Source organism: Triticum aestivum, chromosome 5B (assembly GCF_018294505.1).
Source record: "Triticum aestivum cultivar Chinese Spring chromosome 5B, IWGSC CS RefSeq v2.1, whole genome shotgun sequence".
Classification (NCBI taxonomy): domain Eukaryota; kingdom Viridiplantae; phylum Streptophyta; class Magnoliopsida; order Poales; family Poaceae; genus Triticum; species Triticum aestivum.
The window spans coordinates 21952355-21969637 of record NC_057807.1 but is presented as its reverse complement, the minus strand read 5'-3'; the positions used below and the strand labels follow the sequence as shown (position 1 = coordinate 21969637).

The following is a 17283-nucleotide window of genomic DNA, read 5'->3' as shown; positions in this document are numbered from 1 at the left end:
TTAAATGAACATAATAGATCCTTTGCAGGATTTAAAGCGGGACAAGATTTTGAATTTTGAAACACAAGAGGGTGGACATTAGTTAGGAGAATGCACAAGGTCATGCATTCACCACCAACTACCAACTTTATAAGTATGAAAGATTGTATAAACAATAAAAAAACAAACCGGTATAAAATAATAAATAGTGTGAATATACATATGCATTCATGTTAATACATGCGATGAGTGTTATTTAGACTTAAGTCAACAAAACAACAAAGCTTCGTATTTCAAACATTCAGCTTATAGTCACACGGCCAGCCAATAAGTAGCCAAACAACAGTTTTATCCAGATGACTTTTCTCATCACAACAATTTTGACAGTATAGCCGGTTCAAATAAATATGATGTTATGCTATTCCAAGTAGCAGACACGACATTTCAAGATACAAGATGGAATTCATATGATCCTTTATTTATGTTTCTGAAACATAAACGAAAATTTAAACATAATGGTACCACCCGGAGGATGTAGCACAAACTGCAGTTTTGCTTGCTCCTCTCACCTTTTGTTAACACCTACAAGTGTATGAAAACAGCTAGCGTGTGAAAAATATATAAATCTATTTTGCAACATGATAAATAATGTGCGGACGAAAAGAGAAGTCCAAACAAATAAGACAAGAATTTTTTATGACAACAAAGACAATAATTAATAATTGTTTACAAGGAGAAAGAACAAAATGGTACCTCAAGGTAGCCAAAAACCCTAGAGTTAATCCTCATACCAAACCAAGGTAGGACGGTTTGGATGTTCCTCCATTGCTTTCTCCATAGCAGCCCGTGACTCAGACACATCATCCTCATCCGCATCCGCGTAGATGCGAAGATGGCGCAAGCTGGGCAAGCCTCTCAGTATCTCCATGTCTCTCTCATTGATCACTCGCATTGTGATGCATAGCTTCTCAAGGTTGACGAGCGAGGCCACCCATGTCGGAACCTCCGAGAGGAAGTCCCCCACGATGATAAGCTCTCGAAGGCCACACTGTGGATCAGGAAACCATGAACGCTTGAAGTACGCATCTGCTGCCTCCCTTACAAATATGTGTAGAGACTCGAGGCCTGCTTTGCCGAGCTCACATATGGAAGAGAGAAACTCCTCCTCATCCTCCTCGATCTCCTCCTCCTCTTTGTCGTAATTAACATCACAATTACCCATATCATACATGTTCCATATTATGCCCAGCTTCCTCAGTTTTTTCAGTTGGCCAAGCCTCTTTAGAAATTCCGTTGACTGAGTATAAATATTGAGACCTTCCAACACTCGCAATCCCTGCATGGCCGCGATCTCATCCGGTACTGTTTCATAACCATCAACACATAGAGTTACATAACAGGCCAACCGTTCTTGGATGGTCATAGGGATTTCCATTAGTTTGCCGTATCCATTCACGTCAATCTCCAAATGATGCAGCATTGCCACCTGTTCTGGAATCTTCATGACGGCTTTGGCATGTTTGAACCTCAGGTACTTGAGCTGCAACAAATTTCCAATACCCACAAGGTGATCATCTTCTAACTGTGAACAATTCTCAAAGTCCAGAACACGCAAGAGTCGAAACTCCGACAAAGATGGGATCTTCACATTACGGCCAAACACATGGAGTGATCGGGCACTAGATACATCAAGACTCGGCGGAACCTCGCCATCATTCTGTAGAGACACTCGACGAATCTTGGCCTTGGGATCAGGATTTATAACACCAGGTACACCTACTATAGTAACAAAGTTCTCTTCAACAGCCTTAGATACGATGAAATTATGAACGGTGTCATGAACACAGCAATTCTTCACCTCGTCACCAAATGTCTCGTCCAACTTCGCAGGCTGGATCAAATTCCTGTTGATGAGGTCATTGAAACACATCTCTCCTGACTCATATACTGTATAGCCAGATTTTTTCTGAATGAATCCCTCGCCAATCCACCTCCTTATCAAATTCTCCTTCTCAATAATGTGCCCTTCTGGAAATATACTCAGGTATAGTAGACATGTTTTAAGATGAGGAGGAAGATCCAAGTAACTAAGGGATATTATGTTTACCATGTCTTCGACACTAGAATTTCTTAGCGCACGACCAATTAAATCCTTCACTTGGTCCCATATTTCCTTTTCACTTGCCTTATCAGCCAACACACCAGATATAGCTGTGATTGCCAAAGGTAAGCCAGCACATTTATCCAAGATCTGACCAGAAATTTCTTCGAGGTATGATGGACATTTTTCTTCAGAGTTGAATAATCTTGTATGGAATAATTGCCTCGAATGCACCATACTAAGAGGCCTTATATTGTATACATGTCCGCTGAAAGTTGAACAACATGATTGAGCGACAGCATGTATACGTGTAGTGATTATTATTTTACTACCGGAACTGGCTGTGGGAAATGCACACTCAATAACCTTCAATATTTCCACATCCCATATATCATCAAGTACAATAATACACCTGCAAAATATATAAATAAAAGTTATGCTTACTGAGAAAAAAAAGAAGCAATAAAGGAGTTTGAATATCCATAAGAGTATACTTGTTTGGTCACACGGCCATCAGAAGTTAAGGCAGAATTTGCACTAGAATGGACAGTTCACTGATCATTAAATGTATTTTGCACTTGTACACTATATATGACGACCCGGTAAAAACTAAAATAGTTTGGAAGCTAGAATTGCCTCTAAACGTCCAAAATTTCCCTTTGTTATCTATGGAAATTAAGAGGGGTGATGTTAACAAGGGACAACCTAGCTAAGCGTAAATGACACACAAGTAATATTGTTCTGTTATGAGGACAAAACAACTAAATGTCTCTTTTTCAAATGTTAGCTCGCTCATAGCATATGGGTTGTCATTCAAACTGCCTATAACTTGTATCCGCCTCAGAGTGTTAGTAATATGTCCAGTAACTGGATGTAGGCCATTGATACGAAGGCTAGAGCCCAAATCATGTTGGCACATGCGTGAACTATGTGTGTTTTGTTTGTTATCCCCTTAGTGATCTACACCAAAAATATGATGCCCACAAACTAGAAGTTGGAGGAAAAAAAATCAAAATGGAAGAGTGGAAGGGAAACATACGTAAAGAGGTTGGACAAATGAGCTAGTAGGGAACCTTAAAGTTTTTTTAGATAGTAGACATACTAATAATCAAAGTTGATTTTTTGGTATTCCAGAATCCAAATGCAGGCCATATTTGGTAGTTTTAAAATTCCAGGATAATTGTTTGTGCTTTACAACAAGGATATAAATATTCTAATAGGTAAATGGAAAATTAACATGGTATTTTATTATTAATGTGATTGCATTAAATAATAGGATTTAATTTGGAATCATTAATTGACTAACAGAAAAGGCATGATTTTATTTGGTAAGCCAATAAGATGTGAGGCAGTTGAGGCAAACAAAATTAAGAAATCAAATGAGAAAAACTAGATATATGAGGAAACAATTGAAAGGGAAGAGGGGAAGGGGAGTAAAGAGGTTGGACAAAGGAGCGGGCAAAACGTTATGTGGTAAAATAGGGAATCACTAGTAGAAAACCCCCTTATAGGATTTCGTTACTAGCAGCGTTCCGATGAAATCGAAAGGGGCAACTGTTTTTCCAAATTATCAGCAGAGTTCGTCCATGAAGAGAACATGGCAACATCCTCTAGCAACGTTTCATTATGCTGGACACTGCTAGCTTGGTGCATCATGCTAACGTACCAGCCTTTAGGAACTAGCAGCGTCTTATCAAATTGAACGTTGCAAGTAGTTGAAGGACTGACAGTGTTTCTTGTAAATTCAATAGCTGCAAAGAATTTAATGTGTAGTTTATATTTTATATTCAAAATCCTTTATTATACATTATGTTGTTGTGTTTTAGCTTTGTTCATAAAAGTTGGAAAGCAAAAGAAAAAACAAAATTTAATGATTGGATAGGTAAATACTTTTATTTGCCAGCAGCATCTTTCAGAAACTAAACGCGGCGAACGGCAATGTTAGCAGCATCCGCTTTTGAGTACAGACTGCTACACTAGTTATTATACTTAATATATTGCCATTTGGCTTTTTATTTAAAAGCAATCTCAAATAAATCTATAATTGGATATGTAAATGTCTAATGATGCATATTACTTCTATATAATTTTTTGTTGTCATATGGTCAATAGTGTGCATGCGAACATCATCGGTCTCTCTTGTCGATTAACCTGACAGCCAATACTTCAGTTCCGTGGCTCCCCTCCGAAACTTTCATTAAATTTTTGGTATTTATCTAATTGTATTATGTTAATATATAAACAGTTAAAAAAATTCATCCGTTCACCGCCGAAAAGAATTTTTCTCTATCCAAGGTGGTACTAAATTCTTTGCGTTCGCATGCTAGAAAAAAAAAAGGTTTTTTCAGAATTTCGTACGTGGGCTGCACTCTGTGACGCAACAAAGCCAGTCCACTTATTTTTCTGCTCACACAGCTGGGAAAATTCTATTATCCGCGTAAGGCTACAAATAGTCGGAGCTTCTCACAGGACAACCAATAATGGGTTGTCCCATTTTTCTTTCTTTCTGCGGTTTACATCTATTTTTATTCTCCTTCCCCTATCACTTTTTACCCTTTCAAGTTTATTTTTCGTATATAATTTATTTCATATATTCGAAATTCTAAAAAATATTCAGAATTTTAAAAAAATCAAATTATACAAAATGTTCATAATTTCAAAATTTTGTTGCTATTTAAAAAAATATTTGAAACTTGAAAAAAGTTTCCCACCCAAAAACCTTTATTGTTCTTCAAAATTGTTCAAGATTTCTAAAAAGAAAATGTCATTTTAAAAATGCTCCAAATTTGAAAAATATTCTTGTTTTCGTGAATCTTTCACAATTCAAAAAAATATTAGAAGATACACAGTTTTTTAAAATGTTATGAATTTTCAATACATGTTCCTGTTCTAAAAAAATATTCACAAATTCAAATAATATTCATGTTTTTATAAAAAAAGTTTGCGTTTTCAATAAATGCTTGTGATTTTAAAAGATGTTCCTGTTTCAATTTTTATTCACATTTTTCTGAAGTGTACATGATTTTCAAAGAACAGTTCAGATTTTAAAAATGGTTCATGTTTCCGACAATATGCAGAAACTTCATACCTTAAAATATCCTCGATTTAAAGGAAAAGTAGATTGAATAATTCATGGGCCTTCTCTCGTGTACGATGACATAACAAAACTCTTAAATGCACTTGATAAAATAATGGAAAAATGGCGGATTGATTACACACCCGGTGAAACTGAGAAGCTAAATATTGCTTTTTCACATGCACACAACGTTTTTGCTTGCACATATAATTCTCACTAACTTTAAATGCATACTATTTTTCTCTCGTTGCAATGCATGGGCATATGTGCTAGTTTAAGACCAACTTCAAATAAATTGCTTCAACATTATCAGCAGCGTTTGCCGTTCAGAGCACGCTGCAGTGTACCATTATTCGTCGTGTGCCTCTAGCTGGAATGCTGCTAAATTACTAAACCCTACCAGCAGAGTTTTCAAATCACCAAATGCTACTAATGTTTCTTACCGTGGATAAATATCATCTTAACCTAGATCCCCCACTGTCTCTCTCTCACTCGCAACTCTCTCTCTCTCTCTCTCTCTCTCTCTCTCTCTCTCTCTCTAGGTAAATTATGTGGGGCACCTAGGTGCCTGGGCTCCTTGTTTGGATCCAGCCCGTTAACGCATTTCCTACATATAAATAATCATTATTGTCTTTCAAATAATTTACTTTCCATTTTGTGCTTGCATGCACTAGTACTCACGACCATTGATTACATATTGGTTTCCAAAACAGATGCATGTGATTGATTGCCTCATAAAGGATTTATTTTATTAAGAATTTTACTATAGTCTTGTTAAAATACTCTGAACACTCGTACTTGGGTACATAGATACCAAATAGTTTATTTTAGACTTTTGATACCTACAAACGTAGTTAATATATTTTAAAGTGTATATACTCGAATCCCTGCAAAAAAATAGTGCATACTCAAGATGTTTCTTTGTATGTATATACCTCGATGTGAATTTTCTTTGTATATACTCATACATGTCAGATTTTTAAAGGTGGTACATGTACCCGAGATACCCATGTGTACATGTTATTAAATTGTGATATAATAGTTGGTGGGTATTTATACCTAATATTACGGTCTAATAACAGATACCCATGTGTACATATTATTAGACCGTGATAAAAATATATACGTGTTGATGTTATACCCAATGAAAATACATATAACTAATGTATTATACCTAATGGAAATATACACATACCCATGGCAATTATATCGAATAAAAATACACACATACTAGAAGTATTATACCTAATGAAAATATACATATACCCGAGGTATTATATGTACTGAAAATGTAAACATAGTCGAGGTATTATAACTAATAAAAATTGGATATATCTCAGTCATTCTAAATGAAACGAAGGTTGAATACCCAACCGTGATATCTGTTGGTGCATACTAAAGTCCCCGAAAAAATGCATACTCAAATTTTTTATCTGTATGTATATACCTCCATGTGAAATTTATTGATATATGCCCATAAATAAAACTACCTTCCGATAGGTGGATACATGTATGTAAACTAAATACCTCGACACATGATACGTACATTACAATAAATATGAAGAACTATACAACATTATCCGATAGAGATGTATTTGAGGTACGGATACTCGAGTAATATAATAACATGTATGATTATCACATACCTCCAACAATTTTTACCTTTCTACTTTTGAAGTGTTTTCCCCATACCATACTACAGGTATATGCACCATAATTTGATAACTTTTTATGCATTGATGAGTATCAATTAGTATTAAAACCATAAATAGTTTCCATGCATGCACGCATGCTTGCCATTACTTTTGCTTACTGCCATATATATACTCATAACGGGTTTACCCAGTAGTACTTGAATCAACGGTAGTAAGTCACCACCTAACGGCTAGGAGACAAGGTGCCCAGGCACCTAGGTGTCCCAAATGGCGCCTCACGCTCTCACCGTCGCCTACACCCCGCCGCTGCCAACGCCATGATGTCGCCGTTGCTCCGCCATCGTCGACGCGGCTCCACTGCCGACACCGTCGCCTACCCTTTGCCCTGCGTGCCATGCCAACACCGTGCCACTGCTTGCCCGACGGTGGCAATGATCCTGAGCAGAAGTGATGCATCGCTACTGACACAACGAGGAAGTGGTCCGCTCGGCGGTACACAACCTGGGGCCTTGAGCCGCTGCCGTCCTTCCTCTGCCGCGAGACAGAGGAGTACGACCGGTGGCAGGCTTGACTATCTGGCACGCTGTCGCGGGCAGCTCCTCTCGTGCGAGCAGCTCGAGAACGCCGCTACGATCGGTCAAGAGGGAGGCAGAAGAGCTCCCGCCGCTCCGAGCGGTCAAGAGGGAGGCGGAGGACCTCCCCCAGCTCCCGCCTCTCGGTGAGCTCCTCGGTTGATTTATATAGATCAATTATTAGTTATTAGTATTATTTATATAGATCGATTAGTTGGTAGTGTTTCTAGTTATATAGATTGATTAGTCGGTCCATCGATTAGTTATAGATCCATTAGTCCATAGATGAGGTGGTGTATCTGGTATATAGATTGATTAATGTGAGCTAGCTCGATTAGTTGGTAATTTGATCTTCATTGTCTTTCTTACATTTCAACATTAATTTGAGTTGGCTCGGTTAGTGACTTGAGTTTCTTATTTGGTAAACACTCATTCTATCTTCTTTTTTATTTGGTAAACACTCATTTTATAGATATTCAACATTAATTTGGAAGTACACTAGTGACCATCACCGACAATCACAATACCTGTGAGTGAGATCCGACCATATAGACTCCACCACCTCAGAGATGAGAGTTGTTGAAGGATCCCGACTATTGTTGTACGAGGTGGTTGTTGTACTTATCCTCCTCTAAGACATTAGTTAAGCACGAGGGTAAGTACAACATCAACCATCACCGACAGTTGAAATACTCATGACTGAGAGCCCATCATATATATACACCACCATCTGAGAGATGAAAGTTGTTGAACGATACCGACTATTGTCGTAGGGGGTCACTTTTGTCCTTCTCCTCCTGTGAGACATTAGTAAGTAGGAGGGGAAGTGCAACACTGACCATCACCGACAGTCAACATATTCAGTGAGAGTTGTTGAAGCATTCCAACTATAGGGGGTTGTAATATTACCTTCCACACATGCTAGTACTACAATTAATACCCTTTTATGAATTTTGGGACATCCGCCATCAACTACATGGCTTCTCATCGTCATCAGGACTCTGTACCGCACCATGCTCATCCTCCACTCCTCCGCGAGTGGATTCGCGGTGGCCTCCTCTATGAGTGGTTGAGCGGGCATGAAGGATTCACGACGCAGTGTCCAGCTGATGAAAGTGCATGGAGGAGCTAAAAAAGACGCAGGTTCTCGCACACGAGAATCCAGACCTAGGGGAGGGCTTCCAACTTTGCAAAGATCGTATGAAGTGTACATTGAGGAATGCAACAGAGGCTGTCATCTTTGAGGCCACCGATGCAAAGTGTGCTCGAATGCCAACTCATAACAATCCAGAATTAGCCATCAAATGGGCACTACAAGAAATGAAATCGCCGAGCCCGGTGAGGTTGTATCCCGGGGTTAATGCCGTCAGGATACCACCACACCACCAGATTCAGCCGACATTATTGTTAACTAGTAGTATATATGCTTGGTAATACTATGTTAACTACCAGTATGCATGGCTCAAAAAAGCTTCCATTTCACCATTTAGGACTAAGAAAAAGGGAATCCAGCTAAGCGTAGGTACTATGTGCTAGTTAACTGTGTTGAACATGTTGTACTATGTGGTAAATTATAATACAATATGCTATTAACTATGTTGAACTGTCTACGTGTTTTTTTATTATTCTGTCAAACACTATCAGCATCGTTCGAACTATAGCAGACACTACAAACTTACTACACAAGGTAGTGGCGTTCAGTGGAAAGTGGCATGCTGCCGCTTTCCGGCCGAACGCAGCTAGGTTGGTATATATTAGCAGCGTTTGATCCGAACGCTGCTAGTTGTCCGTTGCGAGCGGCATCCTACTAGCAGCGCTTGGACGTTGCTAGTGGGCACCCCGGAACCCTGCTAAAGAGGGGGTTGTGTACTACTGAACCCCGGCCTAAGGTTTTTTAGATAGTAGAGAATTCAACTCATAAACATCTATATCTATATCTTCAAAATTTAAAGCAACAGATACTGACATACATACCTTCTGTTTTCGAGGTAGTCTGAAATCATGGTGATAAGTCCGGGCAAATCCCTCACGCCAGGGCGAGGAGAAGATAGACGGTCGAGGTTATTGTAAGAAGAATAGAGCTGATTGTAAATGGAGCGCAAAACCCGGGCCTTGTCTGGATTCCGTCGCACGGAACAGAAAGCATGGCAATCCAGCTGGCCTTCGAGCTCTTGGTACACTTGGTTTGCAAGGGTTGTCTTGCCCGTTCCTCCGGACCCAACAATAGCCACCAAATTTGGGGTTGGCTGCTGTTGCGTTGACTCAACAGAACCGGAGAGTAGTTGGATGAGCTCTTCCTTGGGCCCATCAACGCCGACGAGCTTGGGCGCGTCGTCGAGGATGGCGGGAGCCCTGCGATCGACCTTGGACCTCTTGTGGCTGTGCCTCTCGGCGACCTGGGCCACTCGCTCCTTGAGATCATCGACGGCCTTGGCGATCATCTCGTGGCGAGCCTTGGTCCGGCCCAGGATGGCCTTCATCTTGTCCAAGAGTCCGGCCAGCTCGGCGGATTTGTCGCAGACGCTAGCCTCCATGAAGTCGTGGAGGTCGTCGTCGATGTCGTAGGACAGCTCCCGAATCTCGTGCATGCAGGCCTTGTCCTGCGCGCTGGGAATGAGATCCGACGACGACGACGACGACTTGGCGAGGAGGAACGCGTCCATGGCGGCGAGCTCGCGGGTGAGGAGCTCGGCCTCGCCGCGCAAGCGCTTGTCCTCGTCGTCGCCGAGCAGAGCGGCCAGCTTTCCCAGGGCGGGCTGCAGCGCCCCCGTCGCCGCGCTCACCAGGCCCTCCTCCTCCATCGTTGCAGTGTTGCTTAGCTCAGCAGTGGGATCTCGATCCGTTTTATCCTTTTTCTATATGGATGATGGGTGATGGGTGGGGATGTGGTAGTAGGTATGGTACCGTAGTGGTACATGCTGGACGGTGGATGAATGCTCCAGGTTTATATATATGTTTCAACCATGAGCTGTTCCGGAATCGGAGGAGCCTGCACGTTCCCCACCTCCTGGCACGCTGCAGGATGGACGTGGCGTATGTCGCAAATTAAATACCAACGCATAAAAGCATCTACAACCACGGACACCAAAATCAGGACCTTCAAACGTCAGTGACCGGCAGCTCTCAAATTTCCGTTCTCTGCATCAAATATTTCATATTTCAAACCTTAAATCCATAGTAAACATAGAAAAACCTAAATACTATTTAGGTCAACAGCCTAGCATGCACAACTCATTGTCATCAGAGATATCCACGATCTCCGTGCCGGGCTTCGGGTACATGGCCTGCAGCTCCTCCAGCTCCGCGTCGGCCTCCGCCTCTAACTCGATGAAATGCCGGTTGGCCTCCACACATGCTGGATGGACTCCAAAATAGTGGTCTGCTCTGCCATCTCCAGCGCGTGGGCGACCTCGAACTCCGCCTTGGCGAAGCCGTAACCGGCTCCAGCTGCTCTTCCGGCTCCACCGCCTCCTCCGTGGGCTCCGGCTGCTACTCCCCCACCGGTTGTTGCCCCCCTCATCTTCCTCCTCCTCCTCCGGCTGTGGCAAGTCCGGAGGCAAGCCGGTGGTGATCCGGTCGGCGCACCTAGCCCGGATCTCCTCGAGCAAATGGAGGCGCTGCTCCAGCGCCTAGCCCGGATCTCCTCGAGCAACTGGAGGCGCCGCTCCAGCGTCAGCATAGCGCTCGGCCCTCGTCCACTCTTTGCTGACCAGAAGGGCCTAGGACCTAGCGGATTTTTCAAAAAGGAGGTTCAAATCCCAGTCTCTCCATTATGACGATGCACGCAACCATTGTTATTGTTATTAAGCATAATACAAAATAAAAACAATCACAGTTGAACCGTTAAAAAGATGAATAAAACAACCATCACTTTAAAAACGGATCTGTCGATAATCATCTCAGCCAGTACTCGACATTAGGCCAAAGAGACGCTAGCGAATGGGTAGGCCATCATCCGACGGTAGACAACTTCCGCAGCAGCCAAGAGGCCGCCCATGCCACAGCGTGTCAATCAATGCAGGCACGAACCAACCTGCAACATCCACCACAAGCACGGGGTCGCTGCCCCGGCTTCCTCAATGTAAGCAGAGGCGGATGCCGCCAAGCTTGATGCCTATGGAGGGCCGCCGCGCGGTACGCCCCCGTCCCATCAGCGGCGGCAGTTACCCTTACTGGCGTAGGCTTATGCAATCTCCGCCGTGTTTGGACACCTGCTTCCTCTCACGACGACATGTCATCTGACAAAGAGCACTGCCAGAACTATGGTGTGTAATATTGGCCGTTGGATCTCCCACGCCCTTGGTCGACCCTCGATTAAATCTAGGTGCACGTGGGCTGAGTTGTTCACACGTCAACTGTGTACTGCATAAACATGGAGTTGTTGTTATTGATCTTCTGCACCTGCCGTCCATTTTGGAAAACGGTCACCTCCCCTCCTGTACGCGTATATCGATCCAGACTGGGTGGCAGTTAAACTAATTAATTCATATGTGGTCTGCATGTCAATTAAACTAATTCATGTGTGGTTTGCATGTCTTTAGTTAAAAAGGATACGGGTTCCAGTCTACGCTTCTTCCATTATTAACATTATTATCAGTCCAAGATAAAAAAAACGTTATCTGCCACGGAAGCAAAGTCAGCTCTCATATTTGAGTTAATGGAAGAACACCTCCGACCTAAGTGTTTCAGGTTAGGATTCAGGTTTACGGAGGGAAAGATAAGGGTGCGTCATGGGGTGGGGTTTCCGTATTGAGCCAGAGTGTTGAAGATAATATGACAGATAGCCCGTAGCAATGCACGGGCTTTCTGCTAGTATTAATCTAGTGCTAACTCTAGTTGCCGTTTTTTTAGTGTTTTCGATGCAACAAGAGAAAAAATCAATGATAAAAAAATAAAACAAAGAGATGACATTTTTTTTAGAGACAGAAAGATACGACATTAAATTTAAACGCATGGAGATTGCCAGGAGCCGAAGAAGTGCCAGAGGGGTGGCCCAGGTCCATGCGCACCATGGGGCCTACTTCCTGATGGTATTGTGCCTATTGGATGAAAATCTATTGGACCCTGAAGTGCAAGAGTTTGTAGCATGAAGTAAATTTCCCTTAGTTGGGAACCAATATATGGAGTGGTCCATTTCACTAGCTTTGCTAGTCACACAAATTAATGTATAGTCTGGTTGGAAATGATACTTGTAAGCAATGAATCAACATAAAAGTTGATATTGTAAAAATAAAGTGATCGATGTTCTTTTTTCAACCAGTTTTTTCTTTTTTTATTTAATTTTTTAAGAACTTACAACATTTTTTGTATTTCACAAACATTTTCAAATTCGTCATTTTTTTAATTCATGAACATTTTTAAAATCCTATAAAAACCGGTGGTCGGTTTTCTACGTCAGTCACTTATATTTTTGGCCATCATATCAATATCAAACGGTCAGGAGCGCACTGCCACTTGTTCATCTTCTTCCTCGTCCTCCCCTGCCATGCCCCCCCCCCTCCTACACAGCCATAACCTCCTGCCTCTACCCTCAGCGGCCGGCGACGATCGCCACATTGCCTCTCCTCCCTTCGCGCGACCTTCCCCGGCGGCCGACGACTATCGCCACCTTGACTCTCTGCCCTTCCCTCGACCTCACCCCACCGTCGTGCTGGCCGCAGCCCCAGCCACCCTCTAAGCCCTGCCTTGATGAACAACTCTAGAAGACAAGTCATGGTGCCGTCTCTCACCTCGAAACACCAATGAGTACTTTTGTGGTATTTGACACACAATGATTGGGGATTAGTTGCAAGGGGTTGTTGTATGTTGCTCATGTAGGGTTCTTCTCTTTGCAAATGTATGCAATTTCTTTCCTTTTTTTGCGAATAAAATGTACATGTATGTAATACTCATTAGCATTGGTTTGATAAGAACTAAATGAAACCGAACAAATTTAATTTGTATATATATATATTGATTTCTTCTTTCCTTTCGTCTTTTCTGTTTCCTTCTTTTCTCCAAACAAGCTAAGGAAAGTAACTACACAAGCTAAGGAAACTTAATTACCACACACGCTAAGGAAACTTCTTCCATCTTTCCTTGAATGAACAAGGTAGGTAATAAATAAATAAGAAAGAAGAATCCCCGGCCGCAAGATATATATAAGATAAATAAAATACTTCATCATCTAAGAAAGAATCCTGAGGAGGAGACGATCCATCGAGTTTGATTCCATGGCCGCCGTGGACGCGAGGAAGCCGTCGACCTGGCTGGAGCCCTTCAGGCAGCTGGACCCCCCCGTCATTGGTACGACGGGCACCCCATGGCCCAGATGTGGACCATGGCCGTCTCCCTGTGCACCTACATCTTCCTCTTCCTCCTCGGCATCTGGCGCAGCTGGCCGTTCTACACCGACCTGGCCCGCCTCTCGTACGGCCTCCTCCTCGCCGCCGTCGCCGCCGCCCACGTCGGCCCGCGCACCGCCGTCTACGCCCTCCACCTCAGCACCGTCTACGCCGCCGCGTACCTCGGCTACGCCCTGGCCATGCACCGCCTCCGCGCCGGGTCGACCGAGCGGGCCATCGAGGGCGAGGCCAACACCACCCGCAGGATCGCCGTGACCGCGTTCTGGGCGACGGCAAGCTCGACAGCGTTCGAGGCGGTTGTCTTCCACGTCGCTGCGATCGACGAGATCCAGACCGTCTTCTTCCTCTCGTCCATGGGGTGCATGTACGCTGCCTACTTCAACATCCACGTGGTCACCGGGCTCATTGGCGGAGCTCTGTTCCAAGAATGGATGCCGTTGTTTCTTCTGGCCTGCAGCGCTTGCTTGGTGGTTTCTCTTGTTCTCGTTGTGTGCATCGCGATTTGTCCCTTCATCGTGGCAGGTGCCGTCACCGCGGCGCTGTGCATGTGGGTGATCATGCTCGCACTGCTCGCCTTCCTCGTCTACATGTCCTACCTCCACACTTGTGCTGCCGCTGACGAGACCGTTGACCAGCACGGCCAGAGATGATGATTTTGACTGGGAAGAGCAGGAGGAGATTGTTCTTCCCCTTTCATGCATCATCTGATCATGATTTGCTAACTAAGGTCACTAGCTATTGATGTGTTGGTTTGTATTTGTACTGGTTTAGTTTAATATTGCACTGCAGGAATAGTTTCATCCATGAAAATAATATCTGTGATCGGAGTCTAGCATTGGATTTGTAAAACGGCTAATTCTTTTTCGATTCTCTGATATTTATCTTTTTTGCTACAAGTGCCTGCATAAGAGTCTAGCGTTGTAGATGCTGTAACTAGCATTCAGAATCAAAGAACTGTTGGAAACATAAGCAATTTTTAATAAGCGTAATCCACGTGTGCTAGCAAAACAAATCACAGACGAGAATTTTTGACATTATCCACACATACGTGTTGGTAGGGATGTCCATAACCATGGCTTTGCGAGCGTTGGTTGTCAACCATGGCGGTGGAGATGACGGGATATAGTTATTAAGTAGTGGACGTAGTCGCTCGGTTCCTCTCCTCACCAGGTGGAAGGTTCTCAAGGAGCACGGCTTAATGGTCATGCACACGACCTCTGATATGCGACTTCTCCACGTCCCTCTGGTTGGATCATCCTTCCTCGGCTCCTCGCCTCCCGAGAACTAATGCTTGTACTCTTTCTTCTTCAACTTCACCGGTTCATGCTTTGTCTTCTTCTCCTTCCATCCCAGGCAACGTTTTCACAAATTAACATGAAACGGATGACAGCATGGAAGCAAATCATCCACCACCATCACCCGTCGAGGGATTTTATTGCCCATCTCCTTCCGTTGACGGGGCGAATTGGAAGCCTCACTCCGCCACTGACGCCTGCTCTGCGAATCAGAATTCAGAATCCTTCATCAACCTGAGTTGAAGCACCCACCGTGATTCATCTCCTTCTGATACCATGTGGGGGCTGGATGGGACAAGGCTGCACATTCTTCTTCCCCAGCGACAGCGAGGCAAATATTGTTAGAGTAATCTTGATGATTAATATTGCAATAATCCTACATCTACGTAACCCACTACGAAGACCTACGTAACATGCCTTTCTAAATCTTCTAGGCCCCCCTGATTTTCAGGGGGTGGGCCCCTTCGCGCCTAATGACCCATTAATAACACTCCACGTCGCTATTTACGTAAAGAACGTAACAACTATTACGTAGCTCTAGCATTACTCTTAATATTGTTATGTGTTGTTAGTGTCCGGTTAGTACTACATAAATAAGCTACGAAGGGCTACGTAAGTTTCCAATCTAAACCTATTGGCCCCCTTGATTTTAAGGGGGTGGGCCCCTTGCCCCTGCACCGATCCACTAATGATGCTCCCTGTTCAGCCATTACGTAAAATCTTCGCGTACCTTTACGTGGATCTAGCAAAGCCCTATTGTAGTACTGGGCTACGTGTGTGTGGCAATTGCCATGTACTCCCTTCGTCACATAATGTGTGTCAAAAAACGTCTTACATTATGGGACCGAGGGAGTACACATCAACTGTGTCAATCGGAAAAAAACAAATGAGTAAAATTGTCAGTGTTCCAGATTTCTACATGAATTTAGAACATAAGAATTTTCCAAGTGGTGCCCTAGATTTCTACATGAATTTAGGAGGATTTCAGTGAAACGAAAGCAGATATCTTTTGAAAGAACCCAAAATGAGAGTAGTATCATACTGTGTATACTGGGAAAAAAAAGAAAGCTCTTGTTCATTAGATAAGAAGAAAACCATTAGATACTCTTTCTCTGTGGATAACCAGTGCAAGTTCTTTTCCAAGCTTGGGCCAAACCAAACGCAACAGCATAATGAGCAAAGCGAGAGAAAAAAAGTAAGCTTAAACAGTTAAAATGCTTGTCCAAATGCTTTTGTCGGAGCACAGGCCACCCCATCATTCACACACAAAAAAAGGTAAGCAGATTAAAAGGTATACAAGATTCTCGACATTAGTTCGTTTCTTGACAGAACAATATGGTACAAGATATATCGCTGCCACCAGCAGACTGCCCCCTCAGTCTAACACATAGCTCCAATGAAGCGGAGAAATAACTTCACAGTTTTTTTTAATGGAAGTGTCACACTGTCACCATTTGTTTAGACGTGGAATATAGGAGTAGTATTTACGGGAGTAGATATGGGTTGTATCAGGCTTTGAGCTCAAGTCTGAATTATATGTTGTTTGGATGAAACCTAGTGTTCTATTTATGTGGGCTTTGGTATTGAACTATTAGGCCGCACCAAATTAATTTAATACTCTCTCGGTCCCATATAATATAGTGCACTATGATTTTCATGGAAGTCAAACATCGCAAAGTTTGACCAAGTTTATTGAGAAATTTATCTATTTCTATATTACTCCATCCATTCACAAATATAAGATGCTCTAACTTTTTCAAAATTGAACATGTTTTAGTGTGATTGTTCACTCATTTCAGTTTGTAAGTAGTCCATATTGAAATATCTCAAACATGTTATACTCCCTCTGTTTTGTATACAAGGTCACTCTATTTTTCGTGTCAAACTTTGACTTGTACTTTTGGTCAACAAAATATGGGTTATATGTCATTAAAATTATATCATCGAAAGTTGTTTGAAATGTGCATCGAATGGTATACTTTTTGTGGCATATAACTCATATTTTGTTGGTAAAATTAATTATCAAAGTTAGAAATAAAAATACCAGGCGGTGTTGTATAAAAAATGGAGAGAGTAATTGTGAACGGAGGGAGTACCAAATATACATCATATGAAAATATATTTCATGATGAATCTAATGATAAAGATTTAATATTCTAATTTTTTTCACATTTTTTCTGAAAACTTGGTCAAAGTTTACATTGTTTGACTTTAGAAAGGCCTAATACAACTATTATGGGACGGAGAAAATATATTATAAG

The 17283-nt window shown here is 42.5% G+C and overlaps 1 protein-coding gene across 1 annotated transcript; it reads right to left on the bottom strand.

Moving 5' to 3' along the window:
• Nucleotides 1-246: 246 nt before the first annotated feature.
• LOC123110177 (disease resistance protein RGA5) lies at nucleotides 247-10273 on the bottom strand. The gene is made up of 3 exons (XM_044530652.1): nucleotides 9358-10273; nucleotides 733-2492; nucleotides 247-561 (listed from the first exon to the last, which is right to left on the bottom strand). Exons 1-2 carry the CDS (start codon nucleotides 10182-10184, stop codon nucleotides 758-760), a joined length of 2562 nt encoding a protein of 853 aa, XP_044386587.1. The 5' UTR covers nucleotides 10185-10273; the 3' UTR covers nucleotides 247-561; nucleotides 733-757.
• Nucleotides 10274-17283: the final 7010 nt, after the last annotated feature.

What these genes read in the sequence shown, in the direction of transcription:
- LOC123110177 (XM_044530652.1), bottom strand. Translation starts at nt 10,184, where the DNA reads ATGGAGGAGGAGGGCCTGGTGAGCGCGGCGACGGGGGCGCTGCAGCCC. An exon ending in GACTACCTCGAAAACAGAAG is followed by an intron (nt 2,493 to 9,357) that starts GTATGTATGTCA and finishes TATATTTTGCAG; the next exon opens with GTGTATTATTGTACTTGATG.